This window comes from Sus scrofa, chromosome 3, assembly GCF_054392235.1.
Source record: "Sus scrofa isolate SSC_HxYL_T2T_F1_AM1 chromosome 3, Sscrofa_HxYL_maternal_Yorkshire_Landrace_v2.0, whole genome shotgun sequence".
NCBI lineage: Eukaryota > Metazoa > Chordata > Mammalia > Artiodactyla > Suidae > Sus > Sus scrofa.
This window is the reverse complement of record NC_139385.1, coordinates 32,215,713-32,235,157: the sequence shown is the minus strand read 5'-3', so window position 1 is coordinate 32,235,157 and position 19,445 is coordinate 32,215,713. Positions and strand designations below refer to the sequence as shown.

At 48.4% G+C, this 19,445-nt stretch overlaps 1 protein-coding gene across 5 annotated transcripts in view; it reads right to left on the bottom strand.

The window, feature by feature from the left end:
* Nucleotides 1-19,445, bottom strand: part of SYT17 (synaptotagmin 17) — a 77,883-nt gene that overhangs the window by 31,882 nt on the left and 26,556 nt on the right. For all 5 annotated transcript variants that reach the window (XM_085017448.1, XM_003124573.6, XM_085017449.1 and 2 more), the window contains 2 exons: nucleotides 7,854-7,974; nucleotides 5,539-5,694 (listed from right to left, as the gene is read on the bottom strand). In XM_085017448.1, coding sequence (XP_084873574.1) covers nucleotides 5,539-5,694; nucleotides 7,854-7,974 — 277 coding nt within the window. The remainder of the gene's footprint in view (nucleotides 1-5,538; nucleotides 5,695-7,853; nucleotides 7,975-19,445) is intronic.

Sequence of the window (19,445 nt, the reverse complement as noted above, 5' to 3'; positions counted from 1 at the left end):
CAGCTGTGAACGATGCTGCTATGAACACAGGTGTACACGTGTCTGTCTGAGTCCGGCCTTCACTTCTTTTGGGCACATACCCAGAAGCAGTACTGCTGGATCACATGGCAATTCTGTTTCTAATTTTGCAAAGAGCTGTTCTTTCTTTCTTTTTCTTTCTTTCTTTTGTTTTCTCCTCCTACATCCAATAACAGCCCAACACAGTCAGTGCCAACACTGCTTTCCTTTCCAGAAGGCCTCTGGACCACTGCTATCTCAGGAGTCGAAAAGCAATTTTCCCTCTTTCCAAGTTCAGCTGCAGAAATCACCTGATTGAAAACTGCAGAAAAACCCTCCTCCCACACAGGAACAGAACCGCTCAGAAAGCCCAGCCCACCAGCTAATTACAGGCTTTTCACCAGGATTCTCAGTAAATGCTTAAATTGCAGATCAACCTTCCTTTGGTTAGGATGTGTTTGGAAACATGCTAATGGGCTGGGTTTCGGATCCTTAGCCTGGAGGTGACAGCTCTTTCTCCCAGGATGATGAATAAAGCTAGTTAAACCTTAGGGATTTTAATTCAGGAGAATCATAGCTTTGCCCAGATCCCGTTTCTTTATTATTCCACTGCTGGCCTCTATATAAGATGCCACCCAGCCAGGCTTTCCACTCACAGGTGTGCTTCTGAACCCTGACTGAGCATTAAAAATATGTGAGATGCTTTCAGAGTTCCCTTTGTGGCTCAGCGGTTAATGAACCCGACTAGGATCCATGAGGATGCAGGTTTGATCCCAGGCCTTGCTCAGTGGGTTAAGGATCCAGCATTGCCATGAGCTGTGGTATAGGTCGCAGACATGGCTCCGATCCCACATTGCTGTGGCTGTGGCTGTGGTGTAGGCCAGAAGCTACAGCTCTGATTGGACCCCTAGCCTGGGAACCTCCATATGCCATGGGTGTGGCCCTAAAAAAAGAAAAAAAGAAAAAAAGAAAGAAAGAAACATGTGAGATGCTTTAAAAATACAGATCACTATAGAGAGCCCAAGACCCCGGCTTAGTCCAGGTGAGTAAGAGTCTTTGGGTTTGTGATCTGGCCACTGGCTGCATTTTACAGCTCCTGGCTGATTCCAAAGTGCAGCCAGGCACGGAGTCCTGCCATCCTTCCTGCTCTTTAAAGAATATTTTCTTTTTTTTTTTTTTTTTTTTTTTTTTGTCTTTTTGTCTTTTTGTCTTTTGTCGTTGTTGTTTGTTGTTGTTGCTATCTCTTGGGCCGCTTCCGCGGCATGTGGAGGTTCCCAGGCCAGGGGTTGAATCGGAGCTGTAGCCACCGGCCTACGCCAGAGCCACAGCAACACGGGATCTGAGCCGCGTCTGCAACCTACACCACAGCTCATGGCAACGCCGGATCGTTAACCCACTGAGCAAGGGCAGGGACCGAACCCGCAACCTAATAGTTCCTAGTCGGATTCGTTAACCACTGCGCCACGACGGGAACTCCTAAAGAATATTTTCAGTTGTGAGGAAATAGGAGCTAGGGGCCCCAAACCTCCACTTTTTTTTTTTTTTTTTTTTTTTTTGGTCTTTTTGCTATTTCTTTGGGCCACTCCCGCAGCATATGGAGGTTCCCAGGCTAGGGATCAAATCGGAGCTGTAGTCACTGGCCTACGCCAGAGCCACAGCAACGCAGGATCCAAGCCGCGTCTGCAACCTACACCACAGCTCACGGCAACGCCAGATCATTAACCCACTGAGCAAGGGCAGGGACCGAACCCACAACCTCATGGTTCCTAGTCGGATTCGTTAACCACTGCGCCACGACGGGAACTCCCAAACCTCCACTTTTAAAGGAGAGGAACAGTCTTCCCTGAATGGAGAGCACAGGCCTTGTCTGCTGGGCACAGCTGACAACTGGCCCCTGACGTGCGGGGGGTGAAATGAGAGAAGTAGGGGGAGGGGGTGGGAGCGGGATGGATGGGGAGTTTGGGGTTAGTGGACGCAAACTACTGCATTTTGAATGGATAAGCAATGAGGTCCTACTGAACAGCACAGGGAACTATATCCAGTCTCTTGGGCTAGAACAGGATGCAAGATAGTATGAGAAGAGGTGTGGAGTGAGACACACCTGGATGGTGAAGGCGGTGACTTCAGGGAGAAAAGACTGGCAGGGGCGTGAGGCAGAGAATAAAATGTCTTTTTTTTTTTTTTTTGTCTCTTAGGGCCGCACCCTTGGCATATGGAGGTTCCCAGGCTAGGGGTCGAATTGGAGCTGCAGCTGCCAGCCTACAGCAATGCAGGACCCAAGCCACGTCTGTGACCTACACCACATCTCATGGCAACGCCGGATCCTTAACCCACTGAGTGAGGCCAGGGATTGAACCTCATGAAGCCTAGTTGGGTTCGTTACCTCTGAGCCACTACAGGAACTCCAAAATGTCCTTTTAATGATAGTTAACAGTTGACCAAGGGCTTGTGCTGGGCTCAGCAGAGGGCTTAGCACTGACTATGAATGGATCTCATTTAATCTGTGACAGTTCCTGGGTTATGCCCATTCTACAGATGAGAAAATTGAGGCACGTAGATCTTGCCCAAGAACACAAAATCAGGACCAGGCTATACATTTAAAGTCTCTCTTCTTTTTCTTCCTTTTTTTTTTTTTTTTGGCTGAGCTCACCCTTGGCATGTGGAAGTTCCTGGGCCAGGGATCGAACCGAGCCCTTGGAGTGACAACACCAGTCCTTAACCCCCAAGAGAATTCTCTCTCTGTTCTTCTGATTCACTGTCCATACAGATGCTTCAGCTGTATCACTCATAAGCATGTGCTATTCCTGTCATAAAATTTGAAGTCAAACACCAAAGTGTCAGACTTTCCATGTGGGCTCTCAGTGTCCCCCCAGGATCCCCTCTTGATCTAAACGTGCACCAATCAGTCCTTTATTCTCAGTAGGAATGTAGGAATTGATATTCTGTGTTTGGATCCCATCTTGATCAATAACATAGACCACACTGCCTGCCTGCCACCTTGAAGGAATCAATGGACTCTTTTCTGTCTTGATCTGAAATCTTGCAGAGAGAGGGGCCCTTGTCTGCCGGGAACTCGATCTGGACAGAAGCCATCACAGCCTGGATCTGCCAGGGTAGGTGTCCCTGATTGGAAGCAGATTCTCTGAGGTCTTGAGAAAGCCCAGAACCAGCCTGCCTCAGAGGGGTCTCAGAGCGTGGAATATAAGCTTGTGCAGCGGAAGCCTTGCCTGCAAAAGTTTTTCAGCCATGGCCTGCTTTCTGGGGGCACCTGCAGCCAAGTTTCCTAGACTGGCTCTAAAGAGATGAGGGTTTCCAGTTGCTCTGGAGCAGGACACCTCAAAGTGTAACATCATGGAGTGCCTGTCCTGGCTCAGTGGTTAACAAACCTGACTAGTAGCCATGAGGATGAGGGTTCAATCCCTGGCCTCACCCAGTGGTTTAAGGATCCGGCGTTGCTGTGAGCTGTGGTGAGGTCGAAGACGTGGCTCTGATCTGGTGTCACTATGGCTGTGGTGTAGGCCGGCTGCTGCAGCTCCGATTCGACTCCTAGCCTGGGAACCTCCATATGCCATGAGTGCAGCCCTAAAAAGACAAAAGACAGGGGGAAAAAAAAAAGTGTAATATCAGCTCCCCAGTGCCAGTACTACTCGGGTACTTGAGGAAATGCGGACCCCTTGATCTTAGCAGCCAGCAAGACCACAGCTTGAATCCTGACTCTACCAGCTTGAGCCCCCAAGTGGACTGTTTATGGTTTAAGTCTCTCGCCCTGTGAGTGGATGAGTATGACACTGACTTGACGGGGTGGGTTAGGACGCATAATAGCAACATTATAGGTGAGGTTTGTAAAAAGGATCCAGGAAACAATAACCATTATTTCTATTAACTCTAGGTTATGGGAGAAGGGGAGCAGTTTCTAAAATGATCTCTAATCCCTCCCCTTGGATGTGAGCTGGACTTAGTGACTTGCTTCTAACCAGTAGGATCCGGCCAAAGAGACAGGATGTCATTTCCAAGACTAGGTTACAAAAAGACTCTGGCGTCCAGCCTGGTCACCCCTCTTACCCTCTCACTTGCCCACTTGAACGGAAACCATCTCCCATGTCATGAGTTGCCCGATGAAGCAGCTCACATGGTATGGAATTGGGGGAAGGTCACTGCCAACACCCAAGGAAGAACTGAAGCCCCACGCAACATCTTGCAAGGAACTGGATCCTGGCAACAACTATGTGAGGGAGCTTGTAAACAGATACCCATGCCCCTGTTCCTCCCCAGGTGAGCCTGCAGATGAGACTGCAGCCCAGTCAACACCTTAACTGCAGCCTTGTCAGAGAACCTCAGCCAGAAGCACCCAGCAAAACTATGCCTGGATTCTTGACCCACAGGAACTATGAGATAATAGTGTGTTCATTGTTTTTTATTCTTATTTATTTTTTATTTATTTTTAATTTTTTAAATTTTTTTGTCTTTTCGTCTTTTCTAGAGCCGCACCCGCGGCATATGGAGGTTCACAGGCTACGGGTCGAATTGGAGCTGCAGCTGCCGGCCTACACCACAGCCACAGCAGTGCCAGATCTGAGCCATGTCTGCAACTTACACCACAGCACACAGCAATGCCAGATCCTTAAGCTGCTGAGCGAGGCCAGGGATCGAACCCGCAACCTCATGGTTCCTAGTCAGATTCATTAACCACTGCGCCATGACAGGAACTCCCAGTTTTTTATTTTTAAATGGGAGTTGCAACATTTATTCCAGGTTTTGATTTTTTTTTTTTTTTTTTTCTTTTTGGCCACATCCCAGCATGTGGAAATTCCGAGGCTAGGGACTGAACCTGTGCCGCAGCAGTGACCAGGGCCCCAGTGGTGAAAATGCAGGAGCTTTAACCAGCTAGGCCACCAGAGAACTCCCAATATCCATGCTTTAAGCCACTACATTTTGGGGTGATTTGTTTTGCAGCACTCGATAACTAAGACACCCTGGAAATAGTAGGTTAAATTACTTGCTAGAAATGATAGATTCAGAGTGTGGCACATGAAACCCCTATTTTAATGCCATGGCCTCTAGGAACTCTTTCAAAATCCTCCCTGAGTCAGGTAATCCTACTGTCTCATGCTTCTCTATTAGACCGTAAGCTACTTGAATCGTCATACCATCAAAGCTAACCTAGTGAGCGCTTACTATTATCTCAAGGTCATAAGTCTCTTAACCTTCACAACACACCTACGCAGTAAGTACTAGTATGGCCCACATTTTACAGATGGAAGAAACGGAGGCTCAGAGAGGCTAAGCAATGTGCCCAAGACTTGGGTAATTGTGTGGAAGTGCCAGGAAATCTGGCTTCAAAATCTACATTTGTAACGATTATACTTTGTGGGTCCATGGGTCTTGGCCAAGGTCACAAATGGTAAGTGAATTCAAGCCCAGGGAGCTGAATACCAGACATGAAGGTCTTACACATCACCCTCCCCAGACGCCTTCTATCTCTAGGACAACGCGCTGAACATGGCTCACCTGGCATGCATCAACATCTGGAACACCACCTACCTGTAAACACTAGGCTGGCATTTTCCAGTTCTTCTTGGGGTACTTTGAAGCTGAAGGATTCGTTGTAGAAAGGATCAATTGTGCCTCTTAAGAACGATGTCTTCTTGGTTTTCACAAGCTTGAGTCCATGAACCAGCTGGATTTTCACAAAGGGGTCTGAGAATCGGACAGAGAATCATGGAAAGGTGGAGATCACGAAACCCAATCCATCTATCCATGCACTCTCCCATCCGTCCATCATTTACTCATCCATTCTTCCATCTATTCATCTGTCCATCCATGCAACTTCCCAACTGTATGACAGCCCGACCCCTGACCCATCCTTTCATCTATTTTCCCATCAGTCCATCCATCTTTCCACCTATCAGTTCATACACTCCTCCTTTCATTCATCCATTTTCCCATCTATCCATATATGATGCATCCTGTCTTTCCCCCATCCAGCTGCTTATTTGCTCATCCCTTTCTCTCTTCCTCCAGCCATGCAAGATTTATTGAGCTCCTGCTATGAGTCAGGCCTTGCGTTCGCTTTACAGATGAAGAAATTGAGGACTCAAGACAGCAAATGATTTGCCTAAGATCGGGCTGGTGGAAGAAGAGCCAGACCCAGAGCCCATCCTAGTTTTTTATCCTTAGAAATCTATTACCATGTCAGTGAGCCCACAGCCTATCCGCTGGAAAACAGAGATGGCAAAATTATAACCATCATTCTTAGATCACTTTATAGTTTACAAAGAGATTCATGTACATTACTAAGTTACATTTGTTTAAGCAACCCAATGAGATGAATACTGCTATTATCTCAATTTTCCAGATGGAGAAATTGAGGCTTATAGAGGTTAGGTAACTTCCCCGAGGCCACATCATTTACAAACAATAGAACTAGGATTTGGTTCCAGGCAGTTTGACTCTGGAACCCTTAATCATTTTATCATACTGACTCTCCCACTGGGATGACTCTGAAACTCTCCACACTTAATACCATTCCCTTCACTGGCCCCTTTAAAAGCTGTTTTTATAACATAGTTGTTGAGAATACAAGTTGTCTTCTAAATTCAGCTGTCATTTTATAGCAGAAGTAATTTATTCTAGCTATTCCACTTAGAGAAGACAGTGTGTCCACCACTGAGCTGAAGAGATCCCAGTGACCACGGCTGCTTTCATGATAATATCCTCTGCTGTCAAGAAAGTACATATAGATGGAAAGTAATCTGTTTTCTTTTATTAAAAGATGCTGGAATTGGTGTGCTGTGAAGTAGACACGTTAAATACAACAGTCTTTACAGCACTGGGATTTATCAAGATTTATGGTACACTTGACGGGGAGGGGAGGGGGGCACCTCAGGGTGTGTCCACTAGCCCATGGGTTAGAATGGGTACTCAGTGCACACTACCGCCACCTAGAGCATGGTGTCTCTATTGCAGGCATAGCATCTAGAAAGGCAAGTACTTCCTCCCATCTGTATGTGTACAAATAGAATCTAGATTTCAGTCATTATACCTGGTCTCAGTCAAGCCCCCAATTCAAATGGAATACTGGGATAGTATCATTTACCTACCTCATCCTAAGAGACATCTGATCATTTATTTTTCCTCTTTTTAAAATTTTTTTTTGTCTTTTTGCCTTTTCTAGGGCCACTCCCAGGGCATATGGAGGTTCCCAGGCTAGGGGTCTAATCGGAGCTGTAACCACCGGCCTACGCCACAACCACAACTTGGGATCTGAGCCGTGTCTGCAACCTACACCACAGCTCACGGCAACACCAGATCCTCAACCCACTGAGCAAGGCCAGGGATCGAACCTGCAACCTCGTGGTTCCTAGTTGGATTTTTTAACCACTGTACCACAACGGGAACTCCTATTTTTCCTCTTAAAATTCACATCCTCGTTCTGGATGCTATCTTACCCTCATAGGGGCTTAGTAATTAAGGTATTCAGGATGCAGAAAATCAGTCCCCTTGTGTCAAATGAACAAGATGCCTTGTTCAAGAAAGGGGGGAAGGGAGTTCCCATCGTGACTCAGTGGTACTGAATACGACTAGTATTCATGAGAATGTGAGTTCCATCCCTGGCCTTGCTCCATAGCGTAAGGATCTGGCACTGCCAGGAGCTGTGGTGTAGATCAAAGAGGTGGCTCAGATCCCGTGTTGCTATAACTGTGGTGTAAGCACCCGCAGCTCCGAATCGACGCCTAGCCTGGGAACTTCCATGCTATGGGTGAGGCCTCAAAAAGGCAAAAAAAAAAAAAAAAAAAAAAAAAAAAAGGAAAGAAAGAAAAAAGAAAAAGAAGGGGGAAGGAGGGATCGCACCATACCTGAACCTTGGCTGACATCTGTCTGTAGAAGTTGCTTGGCTCGAATGACATCGACATTCAGTCTCCCAGCGCTCGGGAGATAATTCAGTGACAGAAGCAGCTCCCCCAGTTCTACCTCGTTCTGTGGAGAAAGGATATGGTCAAGACGCTGTGGTTTTCTTGTATTCGTTTTGTACCTGCCATGCAGGAAACTGATCCGAGCAGCTCCCAAATGGACTTCTGTGGGTGGATCAGCTGCCAGTGGATGCCTCTTTCTTTGACTTCTTTTAGCCTCTGCCCCCAATTATTTTCTTTCATCCATCTCAAAAAGTTTGTTCTGCTTAATAGCAGCAACAACAGAGTAATAACAGAAGCATCAATCACGGTAATAAATAAAGGCTACCTGTCAAGTACTGAGCTAAATACTTTCATTGGTTCAACCTTCATGGTGAGTCTGTGTGATACAAGTCTGACTCACATTTAATAGAAGAGAAAACTGAGGCTCAGAGGAAACAGGCTCAGGAGCCAGTCCAAGGTCACACAGCCAGAAAGTGGTAGTGCTGGCATTTGGACCCAGGCAGGCTGACTGCAGATTCTCTGACCACGCTGCTGGTCTGCCTCCCAGCCGGACACCTGGCAGGCAGACCACCCTGCAGGGCGACTATGTGGGTGAGAAATCTGTTCCTAGCTTGCAGACTGAGTCCACAACAGAGCCCATGCTTCCAGCCTTGGCAGCCTCGGCCCCGACATCCCTTGTTAAAGAGCACCCACTCCTTAACTAGATTCAAAGAAATAAAGATACAAAAGTTGAGTTCCCGTCGTGGCTCAGTGGAAACGAATCGGACCAGTATCCATGAGGATACAGGTTCAATCCCTGGCCTTGCCCAGAGGGTTAAGGATCTGCCATTGCCGTGAGCTGTGGTCTAGGTCATAGACTCGGCTGGGATCTGGCGTTCCTGGGCCCCCCACCTCCACTTCAAATAAAAAAGACAGAAATATATTTTTTTGGCAAGAATTTGATATCTCAGAAATAATCTTGATCGTTGCGGGGAATTTGCTGGGATTTACAGCTGAGAATGACTATCTTGAATAGCCTGTGATGAGAAGCTCCATAACTACCTCAAGATCAAATCTTCGGCTTCCTCCCGAGGCCTTTCTCCTTTGCTACAAGCGGAAACCCAAACACCAGAAACAAAACTCCGCCTCAGAGTCTCCTTCCTCCTATCCAAATCGAGTCCCATAAGGGTGGCAGGTCAGAGCTGGAAGAACTGGGTTCAGTACTCTAGGTTTGGAGTTCTCGTTGTGGCTCAGCAGGTTAAGGACCTGACATTGTTTCTGTGAGGAGGTGGGTCTGACCCCTGGCCTCACTCAGTAGTTAAGGATCCGGAGCTGCTGTGAGCTGCAGCATGGGCTGTCACAGACGTTATGTGGATCTGATGCTGCAGCTGCAGCTCTGATTCAACCCGACCCAGGAACTTCCAAATGCCGCATATGCAGCACTAAAAATGAAAAAAATATATATACTCCAGGCTTATTAAAAATGAAAAACAAACAAACAAAAAAACACCATGGAGTTCCTGCTGTGGCTCAGCAGGTTAAGAACCTGACTTGTATCCATGAGGATGTGGGTTTGATTCCTGGCTTTGCTCAGTGGGTTAAGGATCCAGAGTTGCCGTGAGCTGTGGTGTAGGTCACAGACAGGGCTTGGATCCTGTGTTGCTGTGGCTGTGGTGTAGGCCGGCAGCTGCAGCTCCCATTCAACCCCTAGCCTGGGAACCTCCATATGCCGTGAGTGCGGTCCTAAAAAGCAAAAAACGACAACAACAACAAAAAAAACCCAAGCCAGGCCATTCTCTCATCTCCCTATTGAATGAAATCCAAAATCTTCTGCCTGATCTTCAACAGAACTGTCAACCTTACATCACTGCTTTTGGGAGCTGATCATTCACGCTGGAGGCTGTCCCCCATCAGAGGATGTTTCTCAGCATCTGTGGTCTCTACCTCCCAGATGCCAGCAGCATCCCCTCCCTAATTGTGACAACCCAAAAAGTCTCTAGACCTTGCCAAATGTCCTTTCAGGGCAAAAGTGCCCAGATGAGAACCACTTGTCTCCCAGGATCTAAATAATTCCACCCCTGCTTATGTCTCAGACTTCATCCAGCTGCCCGATCTGCCTTCCTTCTATTCCTGACTACATAAGACCATTCCCAAAGCTTGCTGCTCCCTCAGCCTGGGACTCTCAACTCAAATGTCACCTCCTCATCTGGGCTTTCCACGACCACCCCATGGAAAAGCGCCCCTTGCCCCCACCACTTTCAACCACATGACCTTGTTTTAATGTCTTTCATGGCACTTGCCCTGGTCATATGTTTTCTTGTCTTCCATAAAGGCAAGGACAGTGTCCATCTCTCCTATATTCAGAGCACGTGGAGACACGTCAATCCAGAAGGCGATGAGAACAGGCTAGGCAGCCCCAACACAGGGGCTGCCTGCCACATCTTGGTCCAAAAGCGCTCATCAGCATGACATCTGTCGCCTGCCCCATCCAACCCCCAGAGAATTGAAGCTGAGGTGGGAGAAGAAACTGGGTGCCTTGCGCCTTGCCCATCTTTTCCCGTCCAAGGCGACATCACAAAGAGGCCTCTTTTCCCTTTTGAAGGACCCGATGAGCTTCATGTGGTTGAACCACGTGGGGTGGGGCTCAAGAGAACCGAAACAGATCATCTGGAAATTACTCCAATGAGTCCAGGAACCACTCTGCCAGCCACCCGCCACCCCCACCCCAGCAGCCGGCTTAGAAAAATCCTGTCTCCCTAGAGCCTCTGCACATAGCTAAGTTCCAATCAATAAAAAAAGAAATCAAAGAAAACCATCTGGGACAAAAGACACTTTCTGGGGCAAACAACAGCCCGCCTCTCCTCCTACATGCTTCCTTGGAAGCGCTTCTAATGACATCCTCTCTCTCGCTCACCCAGCAGAGGGTCTCGGAAGTGTGTGCACCCTTTTACAGGTGCCCAAACACCGCCGCCTTTGTTCCTTTGGTTCGGGAGAAAACTTTTGTCTCTTAATTTACCATGCAAACAACATGAAAATAGGAATGGCTTTTTCTAAAAAAGAAAGCAAAATCCAGCCACAGTCTCAGCTCGTTACACTTTTCATCAAATGCTCTCTTCTCTCCACCGCCCCCTTCGGAGTCTTTTCCCGTCCCTGTCAGTTACCCAAACGACGTCTGCAAAGCCGGGACTGAAATACCACCCCCGACCCTTTTAAAACTTAAATAAATAGACACACATGTTTTCCAAGTTATTACCTACACATCAGAGGTATCCTTTGTAATGTCTACACAGAATATTCCATTAGGCTGAAACGCTGTCATTTATTTTAACCATCTTCCTCCAGCTAGGTGCTTGGGTTATTTTTAATGACCTAAAGTAGGGCACTTTGGCACTTTTCTTCTTTGAGATTACATCCCTTTAATAAAACCCAAGGGTGAACGAGATCACTGGGTCAAAGAATATATTATGATATGGCAAAAATATCCAGATACTTTTCTGCTGTTCAGTATGAGCTGCTAGAACCAATTGCCAAAAGGGCTGACCTAACTTCACAGCCACTGCAGACAGAAAGGCCGGAAGTACCCGCAACATCACCAGCACTGGGTGTTCACCTTCTGACACCTGGGTGTGGGATCAGTGTGATTGCTAAACTATTTTTTGGTTTGCATTTCTTTGATTGACGCTCCAGTCAAATACCGATTTAACAACATCTCCTCTCTTGGGTGGAAACAGTGCCTTTCGGACTTTCCGTGAGAGTTCAATGCCTGTCTTCGATACACCACCATGGCAGGGCTGACAACAAACATTCCACACTGGGAAGTCCCCACTGTGGCACATCGGGTTAAGGATCCAGGGTTGTCTCTGGAGCAGCAAGGGTCTGATCCTCGGCCCGGCGGTTAGGATCTGGGGTTGCCACAGCCATGGTATAGGTTGCGGCTGCAGCTTGGATTCCACCCCTGGCCTGGGAACTTCCCTATGCCACAGAGGTGGCCAATACAAAACAGAAAAACACAAAAACCCCCAACATGTTGCACTGGATTGTATTGGTCTGTTATTGTCATGCTTTCTAATTATTCCTGTCCACCGGATATCTTGTAATGCCTCTAGTTTCCTGACCGCTAAAGGGTCTGAGCATCATTTCATGTCCATCGGCTCTTCATTGTTTTCTCTTCTATGAAGACCCTGTTCCTTCCTTCCTTTCTTTCTTTCTTTCCCTTTCTTTCTTTCTTTCTTTCTTTCTTTCTTTCTTTCTTTCTTTCTTTCCCTCCCTCCCTCCCTCCCTCCCTCCCTCCCTCCTTCCTTCCTTCTTTCCTTTTCTTTTCTTTCATTTTATTGTTTTGCTTTTTAGGGCCACACCTGTGGCATACGGAGGTTCCCAGGCTAGGGGTCGAATCAGAGCTACAGCTGCCGGTCTACACCACACTGACAGCAACGCTGGATCCGAGTACACCACAGCTCATGGCAACACCAGATCCTTAATGCTCTGAGCAAGGCCAGGGATCAAACCTGCATCCTCGGATACGAGTCGGGTTCGTTACTGCTGAGCCACAAAAGAAACCCTCCCTGTTCATTTCTTTTGGCCCATTTTTCTCTTGGGCATCTACTGATTTATAAAACGGCCTTTAAATGTTATGGCTACTAAATTATTCACCAGTTATGTGTTACAGGTTGAACTGCATCCCTCCCAAAATTCAGATGTTTAAGTTCCACCCCCTCGTGTCTCAGAATAGGACAGTATTTGAAAGAGGGTCGTTGCAGATGTGATTCGTTAAGACACGGTCACCATGGAGCAGAGCGGGCCTTTAATCCCACATGACTGGTGTCCTTATAAAAGGGTGACATTTGGACCCTGACACGCATGCAGGAAGACGCCATGTGAAGACTGAAGATATGCCGCCACAAGCCAAGCTGCTACCGGAAGCCAGGAGAAAGGTCTGGAATAGATCCTTCCTAGAACCTTCGGAGGGAGCACGGCCCTGTTGGCATCTGGATTCCAGAACCGTGTGACAGTAAATTTCTGCTGTTTAAGCCAATTTGTGGTACTTTGTTACGACAGCCCTAGCAAACAAACACAAGTCTATAACTCTCTCACACTGGGGCTTGTTTTTTGTTTTTTTTTTTTTAAATCATGTTTTCTGGTGAGCAGAAGTGGATCATTTCATTTTTTCAAGGTGTATTTACATACTTGTCTTTATTTATTTGTTTATTTGCTTTTATGGCTGCACCTGTGGCATATGGAGGTTCCCAGGCTAGGGGTCGAGTCGGAGATGTAGCCGCCGGCCTATGCCACAGCCACAGCCACACCAGATCCGAGCCGCATCTTCCACCTACAGCACAGCTCGTGGCAATGCCAGATCCTTAACCCACTGAGCAAGGCCAGGGATCGAACCTGTGTCCTCATGGATGCTAGTCAGGTTCGTTAGCCCCTGAGCCAGGACAGGAACGCCCAGTTCCTAATTTTAAAGTAGTAGAAGGCATTCATTGTCTTCCTCTATGGTTCATACTTTACGACTTTTTCAAAAATGCTTTGCTATACTAAGGTCAGAAGGAGAGTCTCCTCTTTTTCCTCCTAAAATGGAAAGTCTGGCTTTTCAAGAGGAAGTCTTGGGACCACCTGGACTTGGTTTTGGTGGGCGGGGCGAGGTAAGGCTTTGTCTTCCTTTTGGAGGCAGGGACCCTCTTTTCTCCTCTCTCTCTGCCCCCATGAGGCCGTGAGCTCTTTGAGGGTAATGGTTTTATGTTACCTCTGTCCACCGCCCCAGGGACAGGACAGACCCTGTCGGAATGGTGGCCAAGAGAAACGATTGTTTATATCCTACGTAAGAAGCCAAACCTTGCAGGGAAGATGATGGGAGAAAGATTCAGTCTTTTGATGTCTGAGAGTCCATGTCCAGGGCTCAATGGCCATCGAAATGAGATCCACCCACTTCAGATCCACTCAAGCATCTTGCAAGAGGGAAAGATGTTGACTCTATTCTAAATTGGGCCCCCAGCGAGCATCTTGTAGCAGAGACAGCTGTTCCAGCAGAAACTGCTCGAGAACATGCAACACTATCAACCCCAAACTGAATGGCACGCATGAGGCCTTGTCTCCAGCTACCCAGGATGCAAAATGAAAAAAAACAGTGGACAGCTGGGGCGAGTCCCCCTCAAGCAGAAGCAGCAGCTGCCGCCGCTGCCACCAGGAATGGGCTAGGACACTTACAGGGAAGTGGCTGGGAGAAGCCCTGCCAGCTAAGGGAGGGATTCAGGTCCGCAGGGTCCAGCCCCCAGCCCCTGCTTCCATCTGCTCATCCCTCTTCTGCAGAGAGAACACCCCACCCCTGTTTCTCTGTGCCTTCATCACCTAATTAGACCAACATTTACCCAACCCCCGTCAACAGATATTTGGGAATAGGACTAGCATACAGTAGGTGCTCAATAATTATCTATTGACTAGGCAACCGTGCTGGACACAAAGGACCCAGCTGTGAGCAACACGGTCAAGGTCGTTGTAATGCAGTTCCTGATGGTAAACGTTATTTAATTAATTATTATGCAGAACTAATTCATCATGGGATCATTGAATTAACACGGCGGCGTGTGCTGCGAAGAATGCCAGGGCGCTGGGGGAACTGATCTTCCTAAGACCCCCCCTTCCCCTGCAGAAGTCAGAACAGGAGTTAGAGGGCCAAGAAGCAGGCACACTGACCAGTGGAAAAGGCCAAAATGGGCAAAAGGCAAGAGGCGGGAGCAGGGCAGGGTGCAGTGCTAAGGCTGAGGGGGGAAAACAGCTCAGCTCATGCCTTGCTGCCAGGTAAGGAGTTTGGATGTATCCTGAGGAATAGGGAGCCACAGAAGGTTTTAGACGGAGAGTTACCTAATTAGATGTACTTTTTTTTTTTTTTGGTTTTTAGGGCCATACCCATGGCATATGGAGGTTCCCAGGCTAGGGGTAGAATCTGAGCTGTGGTCCATGGCCTATGTCACAGTCACAGCTACGCCAGATCCTAGCAAGGTCTGTGACCTACACCACAGCTCACGGCAACCTCAGATCCCTAACCCACTGATCGAGGCCAGGGATCGAACCCACGTCCTCATAAATGCTAGTCGGATTCGTTTCTGCTGAGCCACCACGGGAACTCCTAGATGTGCATTTTTAAAAGATCTTTCTGGCTGCACCTCCCTCCTCTTCTTTTTTCTTTTTACAGCCACACCTGTGGCATATGGAAGGCTCTGGGCCAGGGGTCTAATTGGAGCTATAGCTGGAGCTTATGCCACAGCCTTGGCAGCACCAGATCCAAGACGAACCTGTGACCTACGCAGCAGTGTGTGGCAATGCTGGTTCCCTAGCCCACTGAGTGAGGCCAGGGATCAAACGCACATCTTCACAGAGACTATGTTGGGTCCTTAACCTGCTGAGCCACAGGGGGAGCACGGACCCCCTTCCTCCTCCGGTGGAAGCTGTTTCTCCTTCTGACTCCCTCTTCCATTCATGCTGCAATTGTTCACTTCTCTGCACCTCCCATAACTCTGTAATCTCTTTATGAGGCTATTTTACTTTTCTTGTTCTGTCATGTCTCCGGGGTGGGACTGTCCCTTCTCTGTTCGTGCCCTACACTCTTTCCTGCCCTCAGATTTGGAGGTATTGTGGTTGTTATGTGTTAAACTGTGTCCCTCAGAAAAATCAAGGAACCAAAGCTCCCTCAAGGCCTTCAGAAGGAACCCAAGCTGCCAGCACCTTGACTTTGGACTTCCAGCCTCCCGACTATAGTGTTAAGTAGTTTTAAGCCTCCTGATTCATTGTCATTTGTTACAGCAGCCACAGGAAATGGGTACAGCGGTGGGCCAGGCAGGCGTGAGCCAGGGCTCATCTCCAACGCCACCTCCACCGCTTCCTGTGTGGCCTTGGACATGTTACTGAGCCCCTCTGAGCTCACCTCCTTTCCTCCTGGGGAAACCAGGAGACATAACAGTCACCGTCCCCAAGCCCCAGTGGAGACCACTTCTGTGCGCTTCTTCCCCTGCCACGCGGGACAGGGTTCTTGTCTCCCTTCCCTCCCCTGCAACTTCTATTTCCCCAGAATGCAACCCCCATCCTCACGGCTGCTAGTTGGATTCGTTTCCGCTGCGCCACAGCGGGAACTCCTATACGGCGTTTTTGGTACATGCTGCTGATGCTTAGGGTTTCAGTGATCACATTTTCTGTGTGTCTCAAACATGCTGATTCCTCTCAAGTTCCAGTCCTGCCTGAGACTCTTCGTTCTCCTTTCCTTTCGTTCTTCCATAAATATTTTTATTGAGCATCTATTATGCACCAGGGACCGGAGAACCAGCAGTGAACAAGACAGAAAAAAATCCCCATCCTCTTGATCTTCACGTTGTCGTGGAAGAAAGACATAATAAAGAAATCAATGTGTGGAGCTCCCACCGTGGCACAGTGGGTTAAGAACCTGACGGTAGCTGCTCGGGTCACTGCAGAGATGTGGGTTTGATCCCCTGCCTGGCAGAGTGGGTTAAAGGATCTGGCGGTGTCAGAGCTGTCGTGTAGGTTGCAGCTGTGGCTTCGATGCAACCCTTGGCCCAAGAGTGTCCACATGCCACAGGTGTGGCCATTCAAAACCAAATAAATGTGTGGGCGTTCCCATCGTGGCACAGGGGAAACGAATCCGACTAGGAACCATGAGGTTGCAGGTTCGATCCCTGGCCTTGCTCAGTGGGTTAAGGATCTGAGCTGCGGTGCAGGTCACAGACAAGGCTTGGATCTGACATTGCCATGGCTGTGGTGGAGGCCGGCGGCTACAGCTCCGATTAGACCCCTGGCCGGGTAACCTCCATATGCCATTGGTGTGGCCCTAAAAAGAAAACACAAAACAAAATAAATAAATGAATAAATAAATTTGTAATATCTGCTAGTTAAGTACTATGAAGGAAACTAAGGCTGCCTTATGGGAGAGAAAGTGAAGAGGCTGCTCTTAAAGACAAAAGTCAGGGAAAGCCTCTCTGAGATGGTGACACTGAGGCCAGACCTGAATGAGGACAGGAGGGAACCACGCAGGGATCTGGAGGGAGCATTACAGACAGTGCAAAGGCCCTGGGGCAGGATCAGGCTCTTGGTGTGCTTGAGAAACCCAAGGAAGCTGGTATGGCTGGAGCAGAGTGAGGGCGGCCACCAACAGGGCAAAACAGTTGGAGGGAGAGGGGTTGGGTCTTGTTTAGATTTTTATCTTGAATGAAATGGGAAACCACTGGAAAGTTGGAAGCAGGAGAAAGACCTGCGCTGACATTTGTTTTACTGGATCCCCCGGGCTGCTGTGTTGAGAATATAGAGGGAGGCAGAGGGAGGAAGCGGGGAGACCCACAAGCTGAGTTCTGATAACCCAGGTAAGAGGTGACAGTGGCTTGGACCAGGACTAGGAGTGGAGGAGGTTGAAAGGGGCTGGTAGATGGGGCAGAATAAGACTCCTAGGTTTAGGGGTAAATGGTGGTACCACTGATGGATACAGAGAGCCTGCATGGAGGAGCAATGTGGGCAGATATCAACAGTTCAGTCTTGAATGTGCTACGTGTAAGGTGTCGGCCCGCTTGTAAAGTTCAGTGTTTCCAAAGCCGCCCTCATCAGAAGCATCACTGGGGATGCTTATAAAACACAGATTTCATGGCATCACCCTGAACCTACTTGATCAGATTCTTCAGAGGAGGGGCCTCGCAATTTTGTGTTTTAGGGTTTGTTGGTTTTTTGGGTTTGTTTGGGTTTTTTTTTGTCGTCTTTTTAGGGCCACATCCTTGGCACATGGAAGTTCCCACTTTAGGGGCCAAATTGAAGCTGCAGCTGCCAGCCTATGCCACAGCTCACGGCAATGCAGGATCCTTAACCTACGGAGCAAGGCCGGGGATTGAACCCACATCCTCATGGATACTCGTCAGGTTCATTAGTGCTGGACCACAATGGGAACTCCAGAACTCCCTGTATTTTAAACCAGGGCCCCAGAATTACTGATGACGCAGGGGTTTCAGGCAATGGCATCAGATAAAATCACTTAGGAATTTTAACTTTAGTTGAGTCCCTAGGAAATTGCTACAAGGATGCTCCACGGTCATCCACGACACACACTTCCCGACATGAAGCACGCATCTCCACCTCGAGCCATGCCCACCAGCTCCTCCAACCTGGAGGCCCCTCAACAACTGAACATCCTTGACCCCGAGACCACCTCCTGCCCTCAGACACAGCTGGACGCCTCATGCCACCTCTGTTCTCACCCATCTTTCAACCAGTGGATCCTTAACCCACTGAGTGAGGCCAGGGATCAAACCTGCATCCTCATGGATACTAGTCAGATTCGTTTCTCTTGAGCCACAACGGGAACTCTCAGATCCGGCAGTTTCCAAAACCATCCCTGTTTGCTGCCTCCATAAGCAGAAGGGGAGGTGCTGGGCCAGTGGGCAGGAGCTGGGAATTGTCCCCACCCACCCACTCAAAACCGGGAGAGATGCCTGATAAGAGGGTCACTTGCAAAGATCAGATGCTGAAACCGTGTACACGCCCCTGAGTCCTTGTGTTTTGAAGTAAGAGGCTTTTCCTTTAGCCTCCCAGGCCTCCCTTCAGTCTCAAAAAGCTGACACAAAACTTCACGATTAGGAAATATTATTACAGCTAAAAACGAGTTCAACAGTCTCCATGATGCTATACCCCGCCTCGGCCCACCCTCTGACTCCGACTGGCTTTTCAGAGGTGCTTCTTCCTTGCCTAACTGCTCTTCATTACTAATGGTTACTTTCTAGTTAGAGGGATGTCGCATCTGGTCGTTTCTTTTCCTATGAAACACTCCCTAACCCCTTCTGTCTGGGAGCCTTCTTCACTGCCAAGGGAAGGGCAAGGTATGATCACCCCAAAGACCATCAGAAACCATGGGACTCTGGCCTTGATGACTTTGAAATGATCTACGGCAGGAGAAGGATGCAGGAACCTCATCCTTATCAATAGATCTGTTTTTTGAAGCTAAACCTATAAAACCCCTTCCTGTCTTCTCTTAAGAGAGGGCACAGTTTGCCTGGCAAAGCAATAAAGCCTTTCTTTGCCTGGCAAAGCAATAAAGCTTTTCTTTCTGCTTCACCCCAAATTCTGTCTCTGAGACTGAACTGGTGCCAGTGTACAGAGGGCAGGTTGACACCTGTCTCCGTGGACATCTGTTTGAAAGGCCAGGGGTCTTGCTATCTGCTTTGCGCCTCCTGCCCCAAGGAAAGGAGAATGAGAGGGAAGACAGACGGAGGAAGAGCCTGTGCCCCAGAGCCCTCGCCATGGCAAGGTCGAGTGTGGCGAGGCTGTGGCAACACCGGAGCAAGTAAGTTACGTGGGCTAAGTCAATTACAAAGTCCTTAGCTAGGACTTTCACCTTTATAGTTTTTTTTTTTAAGGGATGCACCCCACAGCACATGGAAGTTCCCAGGCTAGGGATCGAATCAGCACTGCAGGCCTAAACTACAGCCATAGCAAGGCCAGATCCGAGCCTCATCTTCGATCTACACTGCAGCTCACAGCAACAATGGTTCCTTAACCCACTGAGCAGGGCTAGGG